Here is a 20,789-nt window from a genome sequence, read left to right as displayed (position 1 = left end):
CTGGCATGTGGCTGTTGCCACAGCCTGAAGACAAATTAGTTTACAAAGCAAAAAAAACAACCGCTGGCTAAACTATTTAAACAGGAAGGATTTGTTCAGGACACCCCCAATCAGTCGCTGGCAATGATGGCGGAGTGAATAGTGACGATGCTCCAACTAATCAGTTGTCTGAAGGTTTTCCCGTCACCTTTTGGTATCGCCTCAGCTCGCTTGGAACCTCTACTGGGGGGGAACTAAAACAAATACCTGTTAGCAGGTACAAGGGACTTTTTTTGTAATGGAAAACCAAGTCGAGTAGATAGATAGAATTATAGATAGATAGTAATGGTAAATTATGGTGTTAGAGCAGCAAAATCAGTCACACAGCACTGAATATAAATACCATGTAGTGGAAAAACGCCATTTGTAAATGTTGAACAATGAGATTTAAGGTGTAAACCAGTGAGCTGTATGGGTGCTGATAGGTGGGTTTTGGACAGAGCCAGGCTAGCTGTTTCCCCTCTGTTCCCAGTCTTTGAGGGTAGATGGTAGTATGTAGGCACTGAGAGAGTCACCGAGCAAAAGTGGCATACTGTGCGAGTCAACGATTAAATTAGCAGCTAGCTATCTACAAAGGGTTACATTTAGGGTTAGGTTTAAAGACAGGGTTTGAGTTAACGTTACATCTCATCAATTATAAGGTGACTTACATCATCTGTAACAAATTAGAATGTATAATATTTTTGCTTCTGGCTATATATCTCTTCACTGCAATGTTGCCTTGTTGCAGGGTTCAAATAACCGTCTGTGTAAAATATCAAGCACTAATGGTGCCGATAGTTGTATTTCTTAATTAATTTAATGTTTTAGAGGATAGGATTTTTTTTTTTATACTGATTGTTGAATCTCGGGAATATAGATTAAGTCTTTAGTTGAATAGCGTTTATGAAATTTAAGCTCTCTAACTAAAAGAAACAACACACAACAGTAAGAGCTAACCTAATAAATATAAGCCAATCAAATGCCCTCTTTGTGTTTCCTTGAGCCAACAGTGATTAGCCTGTGACAACCACAGACAACCGTGTCCTAATTAGCACCGTCAAAATGCTAAGAGTGAGTGTTTGGGGAGGAATGATAGTATATTCATGGAGATATTAAGATAATCGGAATCACTTCAAAAGAGCTCCTATCAGCTGCGATAATCTCCCAATATTAATTCTTTGGCCATTTGAATGCAGACTTCCTTATCGCTCCCTCACACACTTGCCCTGTGTGCTTCTTTCAATCAGCCCCCCACTGCCATCTCTGCTTGCTTCTTCCCTTCACTTTTCCTCTCAATTTTGTCTATGCTCCTTCCTCAAATCACTTGCGTTCACTTTCCTTTTCTCAACACAACTATCTTTCTCCTCCCACCCTACTTTCTCTTCTCCAGGTTCTCCATCGACCCCCAGTCAGACCCAGAGGCTCTGTTTCGTATCACTCCAGACACCGGCCTCATCACCACAGCCATGCAGCTGGACCGGGAACGGGACCATTGGCACAACATAACGGTCATCGCCACCCAGAGAGGTCAGAGATCACTCTTTGTACACCACTTCACATTAAGCCATCATAAGAGCTTGTCCCTTGGACCCTTTCTTTTATTCAGTGCTAAAACTCTTCAAATAAACCAGCATTTTACCAACACTGACACCTGCACCCACTGATGAGCACAAGAGTGTAAGAGGTTTTAGAAGGTGTAAACTGTACATTGTACGGTATCTGAAAAGCACAGTATCCAGTGTGTGATAGTATTCACTAAGCAGCTTAGCACTCGAATCATCAAGCCATGAGGGGAATGTTTGGCTCCACAAATAGTTTGTTACAGCTTGCCTGAGGATTAATGGATCTATACTGTGTGAGTTATCGGATGTTGCGATAGATCTGTTCTCATAAGGATTCAAGTGGAAACAAAGAATTAAAGCAACAAATCGAACACAGCCAGAGAAGAACGGTAAACACCTTGACAGAGCATGGACTGCAGTGACAGCATGAGAAACAAAACACGTAATGTGGTTGGTTTTAAAGGATAACGCTGACCATATTTTACATTTTTGTTTTTGCCTACAAATTCATCTCAATACTCCTCGATTTCTCTTATCTGTCTGCGGCAGTCATTCTCAAGTCAATTCAATTTCTATTGAAAAAGGGTCATGAATATATAGTTGAATTTTTTTTAACGGCAAAATAATCTCCTGAAAACAGTTTGGGATTAACACACATGCGGTGCCATAGAGAGTATCCATGGTATTAGGTTGATGTGGGACTGGCTCAAACTACCGGACCCATGTTCACAATATGGAAAGGACACATCATCTAGTGAAAAAGAGTGGCCTCATTTATGTGTTTTTATTCATTTTTGGACAACAAAGGAGCTACATGGAAACACAGACAATTGGTAGATAATTGGTTACTGTAACAGGATCAATTATTTGTTGGTTTTGGTCTTTCATGGGATTTGTTGACAAAAAGAAAAAATATTCAGATAGTATCTGGAGGGCCTACCAACAGGTCATTTACATTTGGCTCCTCTTCCTATGTGACATGCAGGGTCCATAATATACAGCCCCCTATTTGAAAATATCCACCCCATAGACAGTATAAGAAATGGAGACAGCGACGCCATAGACTCCGACGGAGACCAGTGAAGTCAATTAGAAGCACTTTTCCGGTGATGGTTGAGCATACTGTCAGCTGCTGCGCAGCCTCAAACTGAGCTTGACGACGTAGATGTGACGTGAGAAACCTGTCTGAAATTTGTAAGTCTTCTGGTAGCTGTGACAAGAGAAATATGAATGATTCCAAATCTTATAGAGATGGAGAGCGTGAGTAGGAGCTGTCCATGAGGGTAGGAGCAGGAGAAACTTTGGAATATATAGGTAGACCTTCATTATTTTTTTCCGATTGCTAGACGACAGTGGGCACAACTGGAGTAACGTGCAAAACTCAGACTACAATCTGCAAAGCAGTAGTTCATGTGGACCAAACTGTGGTTCGTTTTTCAAAAGTCATACACTACACACTTATCCCATGGCTTTAACACTGTGGATTTAAAGCACTTTGTTCAAATGCTAACACACTGCTGTCAAAACAGTACGGATTTCAGCCTAGTGCATTTCAAACACTGCTGATTGCAATGGGTTCTTGTTTTAGACATGTTAGTGAACACATACTGTATGAAAAGTTTATAGGGAAAGCTCATAAAGCCTTGGGAACACCACAGTAATTTGTATTCATAAATAAGGTAGGTTTATGGCAAGAGATCCAATCTGTTTACTGTAATACGTAACATTTTTACACTATCTCGTACCTTTAGTTTGTAACATTTTCAGTAATTAAGTAAATTACTACAGACAAAATAAATTAAAAAATATCTATTTACTGTGGGTTAACAAACTGAGGAATTATATTTTTCTATTAAATGAATACAAATGTATAAATTATATTTTCTATATTGGTGTTTGATGCTAGTGTTTTTACTCTCTGTTCTGAGTAGTGTGTGTTATCATAGTGTGTTATCTCAAGGAGGATTGTTCATAGTTTTTGGCTACACTGAGCCTGTTCTGAGACGTGTGAAGAGTTTTGCAGGTGATGTGAACTGTGCTCAGGTGACTGTTGGTACTGCAGACTGTAGTTAGAGTTTTGCACATGTGGCTTCAGTTGTGACCTGTATCGTTTAGCATTAAAAAAAAACTGTAACAACAGGTACTTCCTAGTTGTTCATGGATAAATGTAACTTCATATGATTTCACTTGCCACATACCGAAGTATTTCCATTCCATCAAAACGTTGCTGACATATTTTGTTCCGATGTTTTCATGGACTCACTATGGGCTTCTCCCTTGACTGTATGCCTCCCCCCGATGGCCTGCGAACTTCTCCTGACTATACGGTAATTCCTCTACTGTGCGACAGAAAGTTGTGTGGTCATGACACAATTTGTCTTTAAACGCTTCCAATGTGAATGTTATTCGCTTTCGAAGTGACGGCAAAATGATTGGGAGTCAATGGAATGCTAACGGAAGGTGATGGCTTGTTAGCTTCAGAATCGCCACATAGGAGGTACACTTTCCAGACTCATTTACCCCCTTGATCTACCCCCAGCTTAAGAACTGCTCTTGCAAAGTTGCGCCATATTTTTCTCCCAAGCTAATAAGAGAAGACAGCGCTTTTTCAGGTGAGGGGCTTGAAGAGACAGGCACTTTAACGGAGCATTTTAGACATGGTGAATACAGGTATGCGACAGACAGTATGAGACAAATAATGTTTTTTGTGACCTTTAAAGCATGTAAACAGGTTTTAAACCCCAAATATTGTACAAATGTGAACCTGAAAACCTCTCTTTTAATATTCATTTTAGAAAACACTGACAAAAATGCCAGAAAATGCTTTTAAATGTATGAATCATTTTGGAAGGCAATGAAAAACAACCTATTTTCTTGATTATTCTGAATGACGTTTTTAAATGAACAACTGCCTCCTGCTTAATCCTGTCTCTAATTGTCATTTTGGCAGGTCCTATGATATTATTTGGATCTTCCTCTCAGACCTAAAAAAAACTCTGTCAAACTAGTTGGTGCCAAAGTGAAAGTATTGTTGAAGAATGCTGTCCAGTGGCTGCTGTGTGCAAGGAGTGGAAGTTGTTTTTCCTGCCAAGTCTTGCTCTGGACAAAGTTAATCTTTACTTAAAATCTACCCTGGGCTTCTTGTGGCAGCAGTGTTGGTAGGACTGTGAAGACAGCACAATGAATGCTTGTCTTGAATAATGAGCTATATCTAATAATCAGACTGTTGGAGGCAGAGTTGACACAAAGCACAGTAGGATCTCTGCCATGACCACAGGCATGCTAGCTCACCCAGTACCATTACAGCAAGAGCTCATTTTCAGCTTTCCAGTGGTGGGAAGCATTCACTGTCATCCGTGACACAGTGTTAATGCTAGGTTTGAGAACATTATGTGGGAGTGTGTGTGTGTGTGTGTGTGTGCACGTCTTATTTACAGAATGCGTGGCCCACTGTTGCCTGCTAAGATACATGAGTGAAGACGTGTGCTGGTTTGCCTGGATTGTGTTTTGAGGAGCCCAACACAAGAGCAGCATAACATGTAATGGTAAATGTTCAGCTCAGAGTACGACTCTGTGCGTTTCAAGCGTGGCTGAGAGAACTTCATGTTCAAGTGTGTGTAAATATCCAAGTGAATGGGATATGGGAGACCCTCTGACAATCCATTTAAATTGTGTCCTCTCTCTCTTTCTTAGCAACACACACACACACACACACACACACACACACACACACACACACACATTTGTCAATGACCTTTGGCCATAAATGCTTTAACAGTTTGATGTGGAAAAATGTAACTGCTATGTGTGCTCGCTAATGTGATCTGAGTGCTGTTGAAGTTCTATACAAAGACTGGAAAGCTTGCTCTTGCCTATGACGACAAATGGAGTGCAAACGAGGCACCTCTGTGTGTGCACACCTGTTTGTGGTATTGAGGAATTGTATTCATATAGATTTTTCTAAATACAGCTGTCTGCAGGCACCTTAGAGTGCTCAATTGTGAGCCCATGTTTCTGATTGACTCTTTCAGACAATCCCAGCCAGGTTTCCAGAGTTCTGGTTGCAATAGAGACATTAGACCTGAATGACAATGCACCCGAACTCGACAGGCAATACACAACTGCCATGTGTGACTCATCCTCCATCGGGCAGGTCAGTATGTGTTTGAGTGACTTTTGATGTCAATGTATTTGTCTGCATGAAATGTTTGGCTAAAAAAACTACAATTTAAAGCCCCTATGAGTATAAAATGATTGTAATTACATCTTTCAAATTCTGCTGGAACAAGCTTTGTTTGTATAAAAATGGGAAAATCCCAGGGAAAATTGGTGCAGTCTACTCATCCTATTCCACTGCAGGAACATGACGAAATATTATTTAAGGTATAGCCATTGTTGCTGGTTCTGCTTTTGTTTCCAAGCATCTCCACCCCCCTCTGAGACACTTCCCCTACAACTATATTTTGGCGCTGATCATGTGGTGAGAGTAAATGCTTGTTTCAGGTACTTTCAAGCAGTGTTGCCAACTTGGCAACTTTCTCGCTAGATTTAGCGACTTTTTAGACCCTCTTAGCGATGTAGTCATATATTACTGTATATTGTGATTCATTCCCATGCATTCTGCTCAGAGTAAACTCAGTCCACAGCTCTTCTGCCTACAGTACTGGATGGATCTCTTCCTCTCCTCTTGCGCTGGGCTCAGGAAGTGGGCCGAAACAACAATCTGAGCTTTATAGAAATGATGCTCAATGAAGTCACCAATACATAAAGGACCGCATGTCATCTGACAACTTTTAGTGACTTTGGACCTAGTGCTAGCTAGTTAAATTGAAAAAAAAGTTGGCAACACTGCTTTTAAGTGTTCAGCAGTACTGAAGATTGTGATTTGTCAAAAAGGCACAAAAAAACGTCTCACAAGGTTCTTAAAAAACAGTTTATGGGTTGTCAAGTTAGATAGGCATGGGGAACTTTCCATTAGATCATCTCTCAATGCAAATCAAACCAGCTATTAAGCTAGCTGAAATAAAACCATGCCAATCTCTAGGTATGGTGAAGGGTATGCCCCCTGTATTTTAAGGAAGAACATTTATTTATTTACAATACATTATTCATTCACAAAGAAAATGGTGTCCTTAAAAGGTTGGATTCTCCAAGATTTTTGGAATTAAGTCATTAAGATCAATTTCAAAAAGATGTTTTCTTATTCCTCTATTTAATCAACTTGAGCATGGATGTTCTTCCCACTGGATTAAAATTGACATCAATATTATTATGACAGAAATAACACAAATGTTGTAGTTTATGTTCATGTATAAATCATATGCTTAAAACATTGCCAAATTTTTCCTTATTCGGTCCTTTTGTCAGACAAGGGATTAGATGAGAGGTTTGATTCTTGTATTTCCAACAGTAATGTCTCCTATAAATAAACATAAGCTACAGTTCTTTAAAGCTGTTCAAAGCATATTGTGCAAGTACTTGCCTATTCAAGTATAGGAGCACATACATTTTAGTAGTACGTTGCTTAATTTATTCAGATATGGCAGCATACTGCTACAGTGTGCCCTTTCTCTATAGAGACAGGTGTGCCCTCCATGTTATTGGAACCCGGTAGCTCTCACATCGTAATCAGCCTCGAGTCTCCTCTTAAACCTGCCTTGTCTAATTCGTGTTCTTGTCTATTTTTTTGCATCATTGTGTTTTCACTTGATGCTATCTCAATTATAGACATCATCTTTGTGCTCCTCAATCTCTCCCTGGAAACCATCATTGGCTCTCTCTTTTTCTCTCCTCCATCTTCAGTATTCCACTCTGGCTCCATCGCCGTAATTTGGTTTCTTGGCCCATCTGTTGTTTTTCCTGTTTTTTTCATTGCTCTCCTTGTGTCTTTGTTGTTTTGCCACTAAATCTGTGATTCTGTGGCAATGACATTGATTTGTTTTTGCCTGTGATGTTCGTGTTTGTGTGTATACTGTTATGTGACTGAGCAAGGGAGACGGTTCAGGAGAGAAAGATTACGATATGGTTGAATGTGTACGGCTTGTGTGCGCATGTCTCTGTATATGACAAGTCATCAGGCAAAACATGTTTAAATATCCACACCCAGCAACTAATAACATAATGCGATTGTACATAACAAATGTTCGCGAGGCCTAGCGACACTGACTAACTTGGAGGGCATGCAGCACCCTTCATCCCTGCATTCAGCCTAGTAACTAGCTCTCGAAAGCTTTTCTGAAACGACATCTTGCATAATGACGACCAGAGATTTTCATTAAAAATAAATTACCCATCAGCTTAGGCTGCGAGAGATTTTTTTTAGATTAATTTTGTTACGAATGCCACTGAAGGCTGGATGCAGATGCTATTACTAAATTGAAAAGCCACACTGCACTGGATTTGTGAAAGGCGATTCACGTCAGACACAGTTATTTATTGGCTGTGAGTATCACACACAGTTGACTTGTGTCTCCATGCTAATTGTTTGACTTGTTTTGATTGCTGCTGACATCGGTTAATAGTTTGTAGCTAAAAGCACTCCCTGTGTAACTGTTTCTGCCATTACCTTCTTTTTCTCTACTCCTGGTGCCCCTCATCCCACAGACGCACACATACACACATATTAACTCTCTCCCCTCACCAAATCTCCTCTACTCTCTCTATCTCTGGGTTTCAGGTGGTGCAGGTGTTGCGGGCGATTGATAGAGATGAGGGAGGGAATGACAGCACTGTGTATTTCAGCATCCCTCCGGAGTCCAGCGCCGCCCTCAACTTCAGCGTCAGGGACAGTGGTGGTAGGCACTCAATCTTTTCTTCTCTCTGTATATCTCTTAATTCCTTTTTTTGTTCCCTCGGCATACACCCTCTTGTTGTTTTCCGACTTTTTTAAGGCTCTCAATCCCACACTTTCTTGCCGCCTTTCTCATTCCATCTTCGTCTTTTCGCCTAGTCTCTCTTTCTTTTATACCCTTTGCCTCATTCTCATCTCTCTACCTCCCCCTTCTCTTTTTCTGTCTCTGCCTCTCTTTTCTGCCATCCATCTCTTAACTCCGGTGGCCCCATTGTTTTTCTTTGTTATGCTCCTCTCTTTTTATTTGTCCCTCTTGTTTGCCTTCACGTATCCTTTACATCAATCTTCTCCTCCCCATAGCCACATATATATACTGTTTCTAATATAAAGCTTTTGAAAAAATCAGAGCTGCTTCATTTAATTCACTTCAGCTCAATTGAATTTTGCTACTCAGTATTTGTTTCTAGTACATTCTCAAGTACAAGTTTCATTTTCCTGCAAAAGTTTTCGTACATAAAGAGAAAATTATGTATCCAGAAGTATTTTGGCAATTATTCATCACCTGTGAAAAACAACCACAGGTTTTTTTGCAGTCTGCGTTTCATATCAAAAGACACTGTTTGTATCCTTGAGGCCTAACAAACATGCTGATTAAAATATAAAACATTAGCACGATTTTGAATTTGTTGAAACCTGCACCATTGACTTCTTTTTTTAACTCTGTTTTGCTACACTTTTTGATGCATTTACAAGACTGTTACTGTTTAGTTACTTGAATTCATATATACTTATAAAACCTACATATATTTATGTCCGTTGTCCAGAAGCTGAAGCAAATCGCATCTATATTTACTTAAAAGATTTTTTAGCTACCTCGGGGTAGGGCAAAAAAATACATTGGGCCATATATTAACGATCTAAGCGCATGGCGTGATGCCCATGGCGCAGGTGCTTTAAGGGCGTTTCCAAATCCACTTTTGCTAGTTTGATTGCGAAAAAAGGGTCCATGCACCGGGCGCGTGGTTCAAAAGGCTTGATAGTGTCTTCATTAATTCATAGGTGTGTTTTGGACGCAATATGTTTGTACCTTGGCGCATTGATATTATGATGACGGATTGCACTCTAATTCTTTTATTTTTTATATTTTGTATGTATGTGTGCTGTTGCGCTGCTCTAGTGTGCACGCAATGTGCATAAGCCTAGGCACATTTTACTAATGCACTGTTAAATTTAAAACAAAATGCTGGGTTACTGACTTTAGACCAGGTTTTTTGTTGGTCAATGGCGCAATCACTTGATAGCAATACGCCAATAATTCACCTGAACACACCTTCCTGTAGTACCAGAATGCACCTGAACCCACCTCCCTATGAGACCAGCACGCCCATGTGCGCGAAGATGGGTGCAGGTGCATTTGCTATTTCAACAACGTGGGCAACGGTCTTAAACTAGCAGAGACACTTGCATCGGGTGCAAAATAGCGCCCAATGTCTGCCATTTGGTGCTGAGCAGGCAGTGTTTAGTTTATCATAGCAATTTCACTAAAAAGGTGGTCATTGAGAGTGGTGACACTGAATCAAACAATAAGATTTCGTGACATAAAACCAACACATTTAGCCAAAATATGCTCTAAGAACTCAATAGAGATGAGGGGAACAGCAGAGTTGGAAGTCTCTGTGGATTTGGCAGTATGAGCAACCCCTTTTACATCATACACAGTTATTTGATACATTGTTGACAAAAAAACGAGTGTTTAGTGCAAATTTAAGCAAATTGTACTTTTTAGAAATGACAAAAAAGTTGATAGTTAAGCTATCTTGACATGTGTAGCCTGTCCCTTGGCTGTGCACACGTCCTCGGTTGTTTGGGGAATGTCTATTGTACCGGTTAGGGTTAGGGGTTTAACATCTGATAGTACAGTCACATTAAGCAGCATGATTTATAACGGCAGACGACCTAAGAACTCAGTGGCTATCATTTGCACCAGTGGCCTGCTAAACATTCCTTAACTTGGCAAAAGCACGAGGAGCCAACCTTCTCTGGTTGGACTGTGGATTTCATTGACATTTGGAATCACAGGCCTCTTTGATATGTCATCCAATAGTAGATCAGAGAAAAAGAAAAACATGTTCTGTTCTCCTGTGGACAGCTGTCTGACAAAGGCATGCTGTTGTATAATTTGCTTCGTTAAAAGTCAGGTAATAATTGATCTGTGATTAAGATCACAGAAAATTGTTTTGATAATTGAGAATCAGAATCAAAATCAGAGTCGTGTTTCTGTGACTTTGCCGTGCCTTTCATGCTGATTCAATATATTCCGTACTATGTTTGTTTTCCCCCACTTATCTGTGGCCTTTTGTATCCTTTCACATTTAATTTAGAAGAAATCTAAAAATATCTCCAATGCAGACACAGCTCTTATGCCTAAAAGTAAGAGTTATAAAAGTAAAACCAATAGAAGCCAAAGCTCTTTGTCTGTCCTTCTGAATTGTGTCATTGATGAATTCTAATTAAATACAATTAAAGGTGCGTGGGCTTATTATGCGTTCCATGTGTCAAAACATACCCGCTTTATTCCTTTGTTGTATTAATCAATCACTTATTGATCAAAGTCACAAATTTGCAAACATGATGTACAGTATGTGGATAATTTCACAATTGTAACCTCTTGCTGCCAATTAGCTCGAAAAAAATGGGAAAATTGCTTCATGCTGTTAACAATGGATGAAATGTCTACCTTCAGGCCCCACAGCGAGCCTGGTGCTGCTGTCCCAGCTCCAGCCGCTATCCCGCTCCGCCTCCTCCACCCTGACGCTCCACGTGCCGCTGGTCCTGAGGGACGGGACTTCGGGCCTTACCAGCACCGGGACGGTCACTGTGTCTGTCTGTCCCTGTCTGAGAGGAGGGGCACGGGCCGGGGAGAAAGAGAAGGACAAACAGACCGAGGGCGAGTGGGACTGGGAAAGAGAGGCGGTGTGTCTCCCTCAGCAGTCCACTCTGCCTTCTCCTGGGCTTAGTACCGCCGCACTGCTGGCAATCCTGGCTTGTGTCGCCACACTACTGGGTAAATACTTTCATACATAGAGTTTTTAAGAGACATGGGGATGAGATCACCATAACACAATAAAAGTGAAAATAAAACCGTATCACATGAATTTATTTTTTGTTCCTAGAAAGACCCTTACAGTACTTATACAACCTACATAGTGTTTTTACTACATCCCTTAGCATAATTTATAAAGATTTACTGCCTATAAAAGATGAGTAAATAGTGTTTAGGGCTGTTTACCCTCCAACACATCCCTGGATGCTAAATCTGCATATGAAAATAATGGAGGCAGCAGCGTAAATATTTTTCTTAGTCCCAGCTGCTCAATAGCAAGGTTTACTTTTCCTCGCAATTTTGGTCCAGTCATCTCCTCTGGCAAGGTCAGTGCTAATCACTGCTAAAACAACAATTCTGAGTGATTATCTGGGCCGTGCAGTTTTTGATAGCGACATAATAAAATGTCACTGCCGCCTTTGCAGAAACTCTCAAATGCTCAATTGGATAATGTCTAGGTGCTGAGAAGGCTTTGGCTCCGGGCCAGCATCATTGTCATTTCTGTTCAGTCTGTTGGATCACTACTCATGCTATGTTGATAGAGGCATTATCATTCTGGAAGAGACCAGTTCAATCAAGAAAGAAACGCAACATGCCGTGAAGGTGATCATGATGAGTGGCTTTTGGTGGAGTTTAGAATTCAGTTCTCAAAGTGACAAGGGCAAAAGGAAATACACACAACTTTATAGCATTCAAGTGTGTTGCTAGTAAAATAATAGTTACAGTAAAATAGAGCCGAGAAAATTTAGTTTTTCTTATAAGGGGTCCATGCTAATCCCAAACAGTATTACTGGGCTCTCCCAAAAATCCCAAAAGTTTTACAAAAGCTCTGACAACATCTCCATAAGGATCCCATCTGGTTATTAAAAAGGGGCTTGGCATACATAAGGTGAACATGAATTTGGTGAACCACTTTCAAAGGCTCCTATAAAGAGAGAAATACATATAAGTTGTGGCATGAATGTGATCCCTCAAATTGTTAGGAAAGATTAGAGATTTCCCACCTCAGGAATCATTAGATTAGTTTCATGGATCAAATAATGCAAACTCCAACAAGATTTACTCACTGCAGCAGCTTAACCACCTGCGGTACATCCACATAGAGACACAAGCACACAGTGTTCATGGTATGCATATATACCAAAACATACAAGTAAAGGTCTTTCAAACCAGTCCTCCTGAAAAGGGTTAGTCCCATACAACCAAACTGCATTCTCCCTTACGTTTCAAAGGAAGCATAGTTTTGTCTCGGATAATGTCTTTCTTTGACATGTGAAGTCAGCGTACGTAGATAGATTGGTCAAACAAACACTGGACTTATCACCCAGGAGAATGTTATCATCTTATGTAACACACATACTTTTTTTAACCTAAACCATGATCTTTTTCTAAACCTAAGTATTTGTTTTATCTAAACCTGACTAAGTAGTTTTGTTTCAATTCACATTTCAATCACATTTAATGTTTAAAACAGCGACCATTTCACTGATGCTTGAAAATATTTTTCCCTCAAACTGTAATCGAGAATGCAGTTTTGGATGTATAGGAATGTAATTTTTATGAGAACAGGGTTGTTCAAACTGGATCCAATGTAATGGACTAGTTGTTAAACCCCTTCCCCAACAAAGACTGTCCAATCATAGCTTAGCAACTGTAACTAAGCACAGTTAGGTCTGTCAAATCTTGGATTCATCCATATGCTGTAACAGTTTACATGGAGTTTTAATAAGAGATATACTCAGTATCTCAAGTGTTTCGAGCATTGGTAACGAATCCTTTCTAGATACAGCTGATCAAATCTGTTAGTGACCGTCATCTTTTAAGCTGACAAAATCCACGATGGTCAACAAGTAATAAAGATCCTGCTGTTGTTAACTTCCGTATAAAATCGAAGATCCTTTGTTTGAAAATTACCGCGAACAGAATTTTGGCGTGTATCAAGACTTAGGGATTGGTCAGTAATTATCTGGGTCTTTTTTTTGGATCTGTTCTCAGGATCCCATCTGGACCAGGTGTCTTTTATATAAAGGGTTAAGCTTCCAAATTTCAAAAGGTTGGACCCATGACGACCTAGAGACTTCCTCCAAGTATTCCCTATATTAACTATATACATGTATAATATTTCCATGCTTTATATGTGTTGAGTTTAATAAACAGTGCACAACTATAGCATAACAATTCCATCTTTCCGGGTAGACGGGATCACACATAGTCTGTTAGACAAGAGCTTCCACAGCTTGGTTCTTTGCCCACAGCCCAGGTTCAAATGTAGCTCTCGGCTTTGGGAATATGGAATAAGAGTCGTGGGGTCATGGGAGAATAAAGCGTCGATTTGTCTGACTGGAGCTCAAAGTCAATTACACAGTGGAGATATGTAGCCTGCTGATATGACATAAAATACTAACCCAAGGCCTCTTCTGTATTTGTTTTGTCTCTGTGTCTGTACCTTTTTGTCTGCCTGAATAATTCTCCCTTGCTCACTCTCTCCTCTTCCTCATTCGCTTTATTTCCCCTGTGACTTCTGCCCCCTTCTCCCTTGTTAATCATTCTTTTGTCCAATTCCTCTCCTATGCCTCAATATCCTTTATTTCCTCTGCCACCCCTCTGCAGCGGTGAGTGCCCTGTCATTGTCGCTGCGCCGTCAGAAGCGCGACTCCCTGTCACCGCTAGAAGAGGACGACGTGCGTGAGAACATCATAACGTATGATGACGAGGGCGGGGGTGAGGCCGACACGGCTGCCTTTGACATCGCCGCACTCCAGAGCGCCCCGCACAGCTCACGCTCACGTGGTTATCGTACCCTGGACAGCAGGAATGTGTAAGTAGGCAGAGGGTGTTTGTGTGATGTTTAATTACATCCAAAACTCATGGCTGGCCTCTTATTATGTGCTAAAAGGAAGTGAGGGAGGACACAGTTTCACTCCTTCAGAGTAAAAGCTTTCATCTCAGTCCAGCACTTATTTGATCCCCTTAAGTAAGTGATCGAGCCCCGTAATCTGTCAGCGATCAAAATGCTGAGACAGAAGGCTATCAAGCTCTGCAGTCCTAGGAGACCACTTTGTTGTGCTCATTTTGTTAAAGCTCGTTTATGTTCTGCTGCATCAGAGAGTTGTTCGCACCCACTTTGATGTTTCTGTGAAACATTGTTATTGCCTTTGGACTAATAATTAGTTCCAATGAATTTGTTCAAGCAATATGGAGGAGCCACAAACAAGTACAAAGGCTACATTTGGTTTATCGAAAATTGCTTCCCCACAATTTATGTATGTGGACACAACAACATGAGAAAACCCTTTAAATCTAATGCAATCCATTGCAATATCGCTGCAATAAAAACTACCTTTGTAATGTTTTTAATGTTTCATTTTTCTTGACTCTGTGTCACAGAGGGGCAGATAGTGAAACTTTATGGTGACTTTGAAGCTGTACTTTGTGATTCTGTTGTATTGCGTTGGTAAGATCTTAAGCAGACTTTCCACCAATTTCTACACATGAATTTCTGTGGACATGGGCAGAAGCAGCAAGTCTTCTGTGGCTCTGAAAGGAGGTTTTGTTCAGTCTGAGAAAGTAACTTTAAGTTTGTAAGAAGTTTGGTCTTCATACTGGAGGCTAAAAGTCAAGATAAACTGTACGTTGGCTTTGGGTGCATCAATTTTGACTATTAAAATCACTGAAATACACCTTTAGTCACACACACACACACACACACACACAAACACAAACACACACATACACACACACACACACACACACACACACACACAGTGGTGTTGACAAATGAACAGAAATACCCCACAATGTGGATATAATTGACATACACCACAAACCCTAGTCTAGAAAATACTTGACCAGAGATGTTGTGTTGTGTTGGGCTAGCAAGTTAAGACAAATACCAGTTATGCACAATGGCCCAGTCTGGTTCACACCAGAGACCTTTATTTTCAACCTCTATTGTTTGCTGTCAAACTAAGTAAAAAATGCCATAAAATGAACCTGACTTCCCAAAGTTCAATGGCGATTTTGCCTTGTGTCTCACAGACGTTACTCCCATCATAACCCAGACAACGCTCGCACCTATAACTGGGCTCAGAATCCGAGTGTGGATCACAACTACTCGGGACCAAGTGGACCTCTCTATGGTCGCCTCTGTTATAGCAGCCACACTTTACCTGTTCTCCGCCGCACACCAGGTGGAACATTTGAACCAGGCCCGGCAGAGCTGGGATACCGCTTTCCTGGAGGCCAACCAGACCAATCTCTAGTCATCCAGAACCAGGGGGCCGTGGTAGGGGGCATGGAGTCTGGGGGGGTGTACATCACTCCCACAGACCTCAGCACAGGAAGCCGAACGGGGAGTCGCACTGGAAGCCGTGACGGGACTGCACCCCAAAGTGGGGTAAGCACATCGGATGGAGGAACACCGAGGACCAGTGACAGCCAGGAGAGAGGAGGAGGAGGGACAGGAACTGCAAGCAACTGCACAGAGGGGAGCAGTGAGGACAAGGCCAACCATAGTCAAGATGTGGACTGGGTAAGGATCACTGAGACCACTCTTTTCCCATAAATGCACAATTTGGGATCATAGTTCAGCTGATCTGATTTGATCCAAATATTCTGACCTCCATGACAAGCTTACAGCGGCATTCTAGCACCAATAGGCTCCAGAGTGCTGTAGAGAAAAAATAGAAGAACATTATGTGCACTCTAAATTCAAAGAGTTACCTAATCTTCAGAGCTATAAAGGGGATAAGTTCAGAAAATTGGTATTGTATAAATAGCAATGTAGCATCCAAGTTAGCTGTTTTGTAGGATTTAATAATTTAGGTACAGACACTTTTTGCATAGGATGCATGTTTGATGTGAGCTTTGTGAATTTTGTACTAAAATGGACAGATGGATGGATGATGGACGGATGGATGCATGGACGAATGGATGGAAGGGTTGGATTGAAAAACTATTTAAAATGTAATAAATGGCTTGTTTATTGATAGATGGCTGCATTGGAGAAAGCATTAAAGTTGAAGGAATGATTATTCAATTAAATAAGCTAACGAGTAAGTTAGAAAGTAATTAAGCAAACATAAAATAATTATTAGGTTTGCAGTCAACCGGGTATACCATTTTATTGCAGTGATTGCAGTGCTACATTATTTTTCATCTTTGTCCAGGAGGCTGCTGGAGGAAGATGATGATTTCAGACATGTCAGCACATTTATATCCTGCTGTTCATTATCTTTTCTACATTTTGTTTTATTTATCAGGCCATAGCAAGGCTGTCTGACCCTTTCTTTCTTTAATTTTAAATATTTTATCTCTCAATCACTTCCCTCACCATCTCCCTCTCACAGTGCAGTGTTAGCTCATTCTAATGCTTAATTAATATCTATGGCTTCTTCCAACTCTGTTCTGCTCAATGTCTGTCTCTCCTTCATCTCAATCATTTTATCGTCGTCTCCTGCTTTTCCTCCACTTGGGCCCAATGTTATCCCCCTTTCCCATCTTTCTGCTTTTATTATGCCTTTATTATCCCTCATCCCATGTGTTACTGTAACCCTAAACCTAACAGTATCACACCCTACCCCAGCCCCAAACTGAAACCACTCGTGCTCGCCTACGTTCCATCCAGGTGCAGTCGGAGACATTACCCAGGGAGCATCACCTCGTCATGACCCGATCGGGCTCCATGATGGGCCAGGGTCCCAGCGCAGGAGGCTGGGTGTGCGACTCAGCTACCCTCCCCATGGCGGGACGCAGGGCTTCCCGTGCGGGGTTGTCCCCAAACCGCACAAGCTCTGGCCAGCCTGAGTCTGAACCCAGCGGAGGAGGAGGAAGCAGTGGAGGAGGAGGAGGAGGCGGCAATGGAGGGGGAGTGGGAAATGGAAGTGGGTTTACCTTTACAAATGGACAACCTGCCAGTGGACGCAACTATGCCACTGTCCTGCAGGGGGAGGTACCGGGACAGAGGGACTACCCCTGCAGCTTGGGGAGAGGTGGACTAGAGATGGGGAGCAACTTTGTGGTGGCAAGGCCAGAAAGGGAGGGCGTAGGGATATCATCTGTCTACCCGGAAGCAGCTGGCTTAATTGGGGACTGGCGTGATCGGATGGGTCTGGGGGGTTATGTTTTAGGCAGGAGAGATATAACCCCCCAGCTTTTTCCTTTCCCAGGGCAGCCTCAGGGAGCATACAGCGGAGTGATGGGCTTTGGGGCCGGCTGGGTTCCGGGAATGGAGGCTATGAGAGGAGCTCCAGGCCCTGGGGGTCCCTCCTTGGCACTGAGGGTGGGTGAGTTCCTACGTCTGCGTCTTGCCCAAGTCACTTTTGACCCATCGCAGCCACCGTACGACTCTGTGCAGGTGTACGGCCTGGAAGGCACAGGGTCCCGGGCTGGATCCCTCAGCTCACTCGAGAGCGAAGCAGAAAAGGATACAGAGAAGGAGGAGTGGGGGGCCGGGCTGGAAGAGTGGGGACCCCAGTTCCACAAATTAGCTCAACTCTTCAAAGACAGGGAGAAAGAAAGGGAAGAGAAGAAAAATGATGAAGTGGATGCCAAAAATGAGAAGGAAAAGAAAGATGAGCCAGGGAAGAAAGAGAAAAAAGAGGGACAGGAGAAGGCTGGCGAAGAGGGTAAAGACTAAGGATGGATACAAATGAATCAAATGGGGGCAAAGAGGGTAAGAGAGGAAGAGAGGGAATAGGAGGATGATGAAAAGGCAACCAGAGCTAGAATAATGTGAAGAGAAGTTAAAGGAGAGAAAGATGAAGAGGCAAAGTAATGAAAAGAGACGGAGAAAAATGAGCCTAGGGAGGGTGGAGTGTGCGAGGGCAGGGGAGGGAGTGATTGATGTAATTTAAAGCAATAAGTGTTGAAACGCTGATATGGTTGAGCACAGATACTGAGACAATGCAGAGGCTGCTTCTGCTCGGGGCAGCAACAATTTGTTAAACGGTTTGGACAAAGAAAAACAACCCAAACATCCAAGACTCGATTTAATTCAACTCTCACGTGTGGGACGAGAAACAGTGGGCAACAAGAAGAAAGACGTTTCTCGTTGTGTGTCGGTCTGCTCTTTGTGTCCGCACGTGTGTGTTTGTGTGTGAGAAAAGTCTGTGAAGGAAGACTGATGTGCGAGCAGAAGTGCACAAAAGCACTTGTTTGTGGGAGTGCATACGTTTGCATATTTAACAAAGATGGAGCAATAGAGGCAGGGAGAATTCACGTTACAAAGAGACAATTTAAAGATGTGACAGATGATATCTTAGCTGCAACATTAGTTTTCGGGACAATGTGCAAGAGTAAACATTTAACATAGAAGTTTTGAATCTAGCATAACACACGTGGGATGAAATACTTTATGTATTTGAATATAATGTGAACGGGTAAGGGGATGGATGTACTGTACAGAGAGAGAAGTGGTCAGGGAAATGAGACGATTGTACAGAAACTGTTACATTTTATTCCATCTGCTGTGGCATAAAAGTGAATTATTCTGCTCACATTCATTCCAAATGAAAATGATGAATCATTTAAATCCTGCAAAAGATCCTCCCTCTTCTCAACCCTCAAGCAAAATAGACATTGTAAAAAATTTAAATGATTTAGGGATGTGATCTCACCCCCCCCCCCCAAACCCCCATCCCTCCAGCATTTTATAGTTGAGTGTTGGTATGTTTACAAAGAGTCACACACAAACACACAAACACACACAAAAGAACTAATGAGCACCATAAGGCTTTGATTGTACTACAGTAAATTATAAAAGCGTATCCATTCACAAGTATTCCATCTACTATGTAGTAATTGTGATTCTATTATTCATCTCTTACATTTTTTTTTTTTATGGAAAAAGTCTCCTTTTTTATGCATATCCCCACTGTAGTCTCACTTCACACATCTTGAGGACAAAGTATGCATGATTTTTGAAAACGGCAGCAAACCTAAAAAAGGCAATCAATCCCATCTTCAACACTCGTACTTCCCGAATGAAAAATTCCCATAGATCTGTAATGGAAATGTAGGTAAAAAACCCCACGGAGACTCCCACAACATGGAGGCTTTTTGTCCTTGTTAAAGGTCAGGATGCAAATGAGCTGGAGTTTTCAGCTGGAATGCACTTTTATACTGTGTGATGTACAATAATAGATAACGAATAATGTCAAAGATTACAGTTGTTTTATAAGATGTCAATTAAACAAAAAGATACAATATTTGACTGTATGTTAGAGCATTTTAAATGTAAATACCACTGAATATTATTGCTAAATGAAAAAGAGAGTAATATACAATGAAAAGTAAGTGGAGAAAAAAAAATCTAAAACGGAACTTGTCTAAATGGAGCACCGTTGACACTTTCTGTATGTACTGTAGATTAGAAATGGATGAACTGAGCTGGACTTATCAGCCTGCTGGACTGAAAACAACACCATGTATTCTGCACCTGTGTAGTAAGTGAACAGGTTTGGTTTGTGGTAGTGTTCATCTGAGATGGACAAGCCAGGGACTGAATTATACATGTGGCCTCTGGCAAAAGTTTGTTGTGCAAAATATTGGTTACAGAAGCCCTCAGAGCTAGCAAAGAGTTCAGTGGGAGGACAATTCAATGGAAGGAGGGGAAATACCTCTTATTCGCATAAAACAAAAAAATTGATTATTATTATTATTCTCCAAAAGTAGAATGATAGACACTAAAACTGAATTTGTTATACAGCTCAGTCATTATTGCTGCACTGCCCGAGAGATATGAAACAAAGTTTTATAGTTACTTATCTCTAGAAATATAATAAAGTGTACATTTAAGAGTAAGATTTTTACGGGAAAGTGACTATCATCTTTCATGCATTTCAGGCAATGCAAATTAATGACCAAAATAATGATGATAATACGTTTTGCTTTGTCTAGGCCACTGCATAGATCTAAAGCCCAAATGAAATTCTCCCAATTTGTCAGAGGGGTATTTGCCAAATACCGTAACCTGAATGTGGATGTCTTTGGTGTGCCATCACAGAAATGTTTCCATATCACTGGTTCACTGTAAAGTCATCCACATAAGTCAAGCTGCTAGCTTTGCTGTTGTCCACCAGTTTGGTCCACCATGATCGTGTTGTTATGGTCTGCTTCTGTTAACACTTAGTTAACCAATCAGGAAAGCCAGGCTGCACGCTGACCGAAATGAACCCATATCCACCTCTATACCCTTTGCCTGAGACACAGACTTGTCCATGCAGTGCCACTGTGCAGATTGGATTGAATCAGGACCAACGTACAAATACTGCACAATAACTGGAGAAGAGTGTGTGTCTGTGTGTGTGTGTGG

At 41.4% G+C, this 20,789-nt stretch overlaps 1 protein-coding gene across 5 annotated transcripts in view; it reads left to right on the top strand.

Moving 5' to 3' along the window:
* The window catches only part of LOC117954186 (cadherin-2), a 145,867-nt gene that overhangs the window by 123,619 nt on the left and 1,459 nt on the right, over positions 1-20,789 (top strand). For 3 of the 5 annotated variants that reach the window (XM_034887759.1, XM_034887761.1, XM_034887760.1), the window contains 7 exons: positions 1,412-1,548; positions 5,615-5,736; positions 8,260-8,377; positions 11,117-11,437; positions 14,087-14,294; positions 15,515-16,007; positions 17,043-20,789. The exon at positions 17,043-20,789 is cut by the window's right edge and continues 1,459 nt beyond it. In XM_034887759.1, coding sequence (XP_034743650.1) covers positions 1,412-1,548; positions 5,615-5,736; positions 8,260-8,377; positions 11,117-11,437; positions 14,087-14,294; positions 15,515-16,007; positions 17,043-18,113 — 2,470 coding nt within the window. In that variant the 3' untranslated portion in view covers positions 18,114-20,789. The other 2 variants (XM_034887762.1, XM_034887763.1) reach the window with 2 other exon arrangements.

The sequence above is a fragment of the Etheostoma cragini genome, chromosome 12 (assembly GCF_013103735.1).
Source record: "Etheostoma cragini isolate CJK2018 chromosome 12, CSU_Ecrag_1.0, whole genome shotgun sequence".
Classification (NCBI taxonomy): Eukaryota; Metazoa; Chordata; class Actinopteri; order Perciformes; family Percidae; genus Etheostoma; species Etheostoma cragini.
The sequence above is the reverse complement of the archived record's forward strand: the minus strand, read 5'-3'. Positions and strand labels throughout refer to the sequence as shown.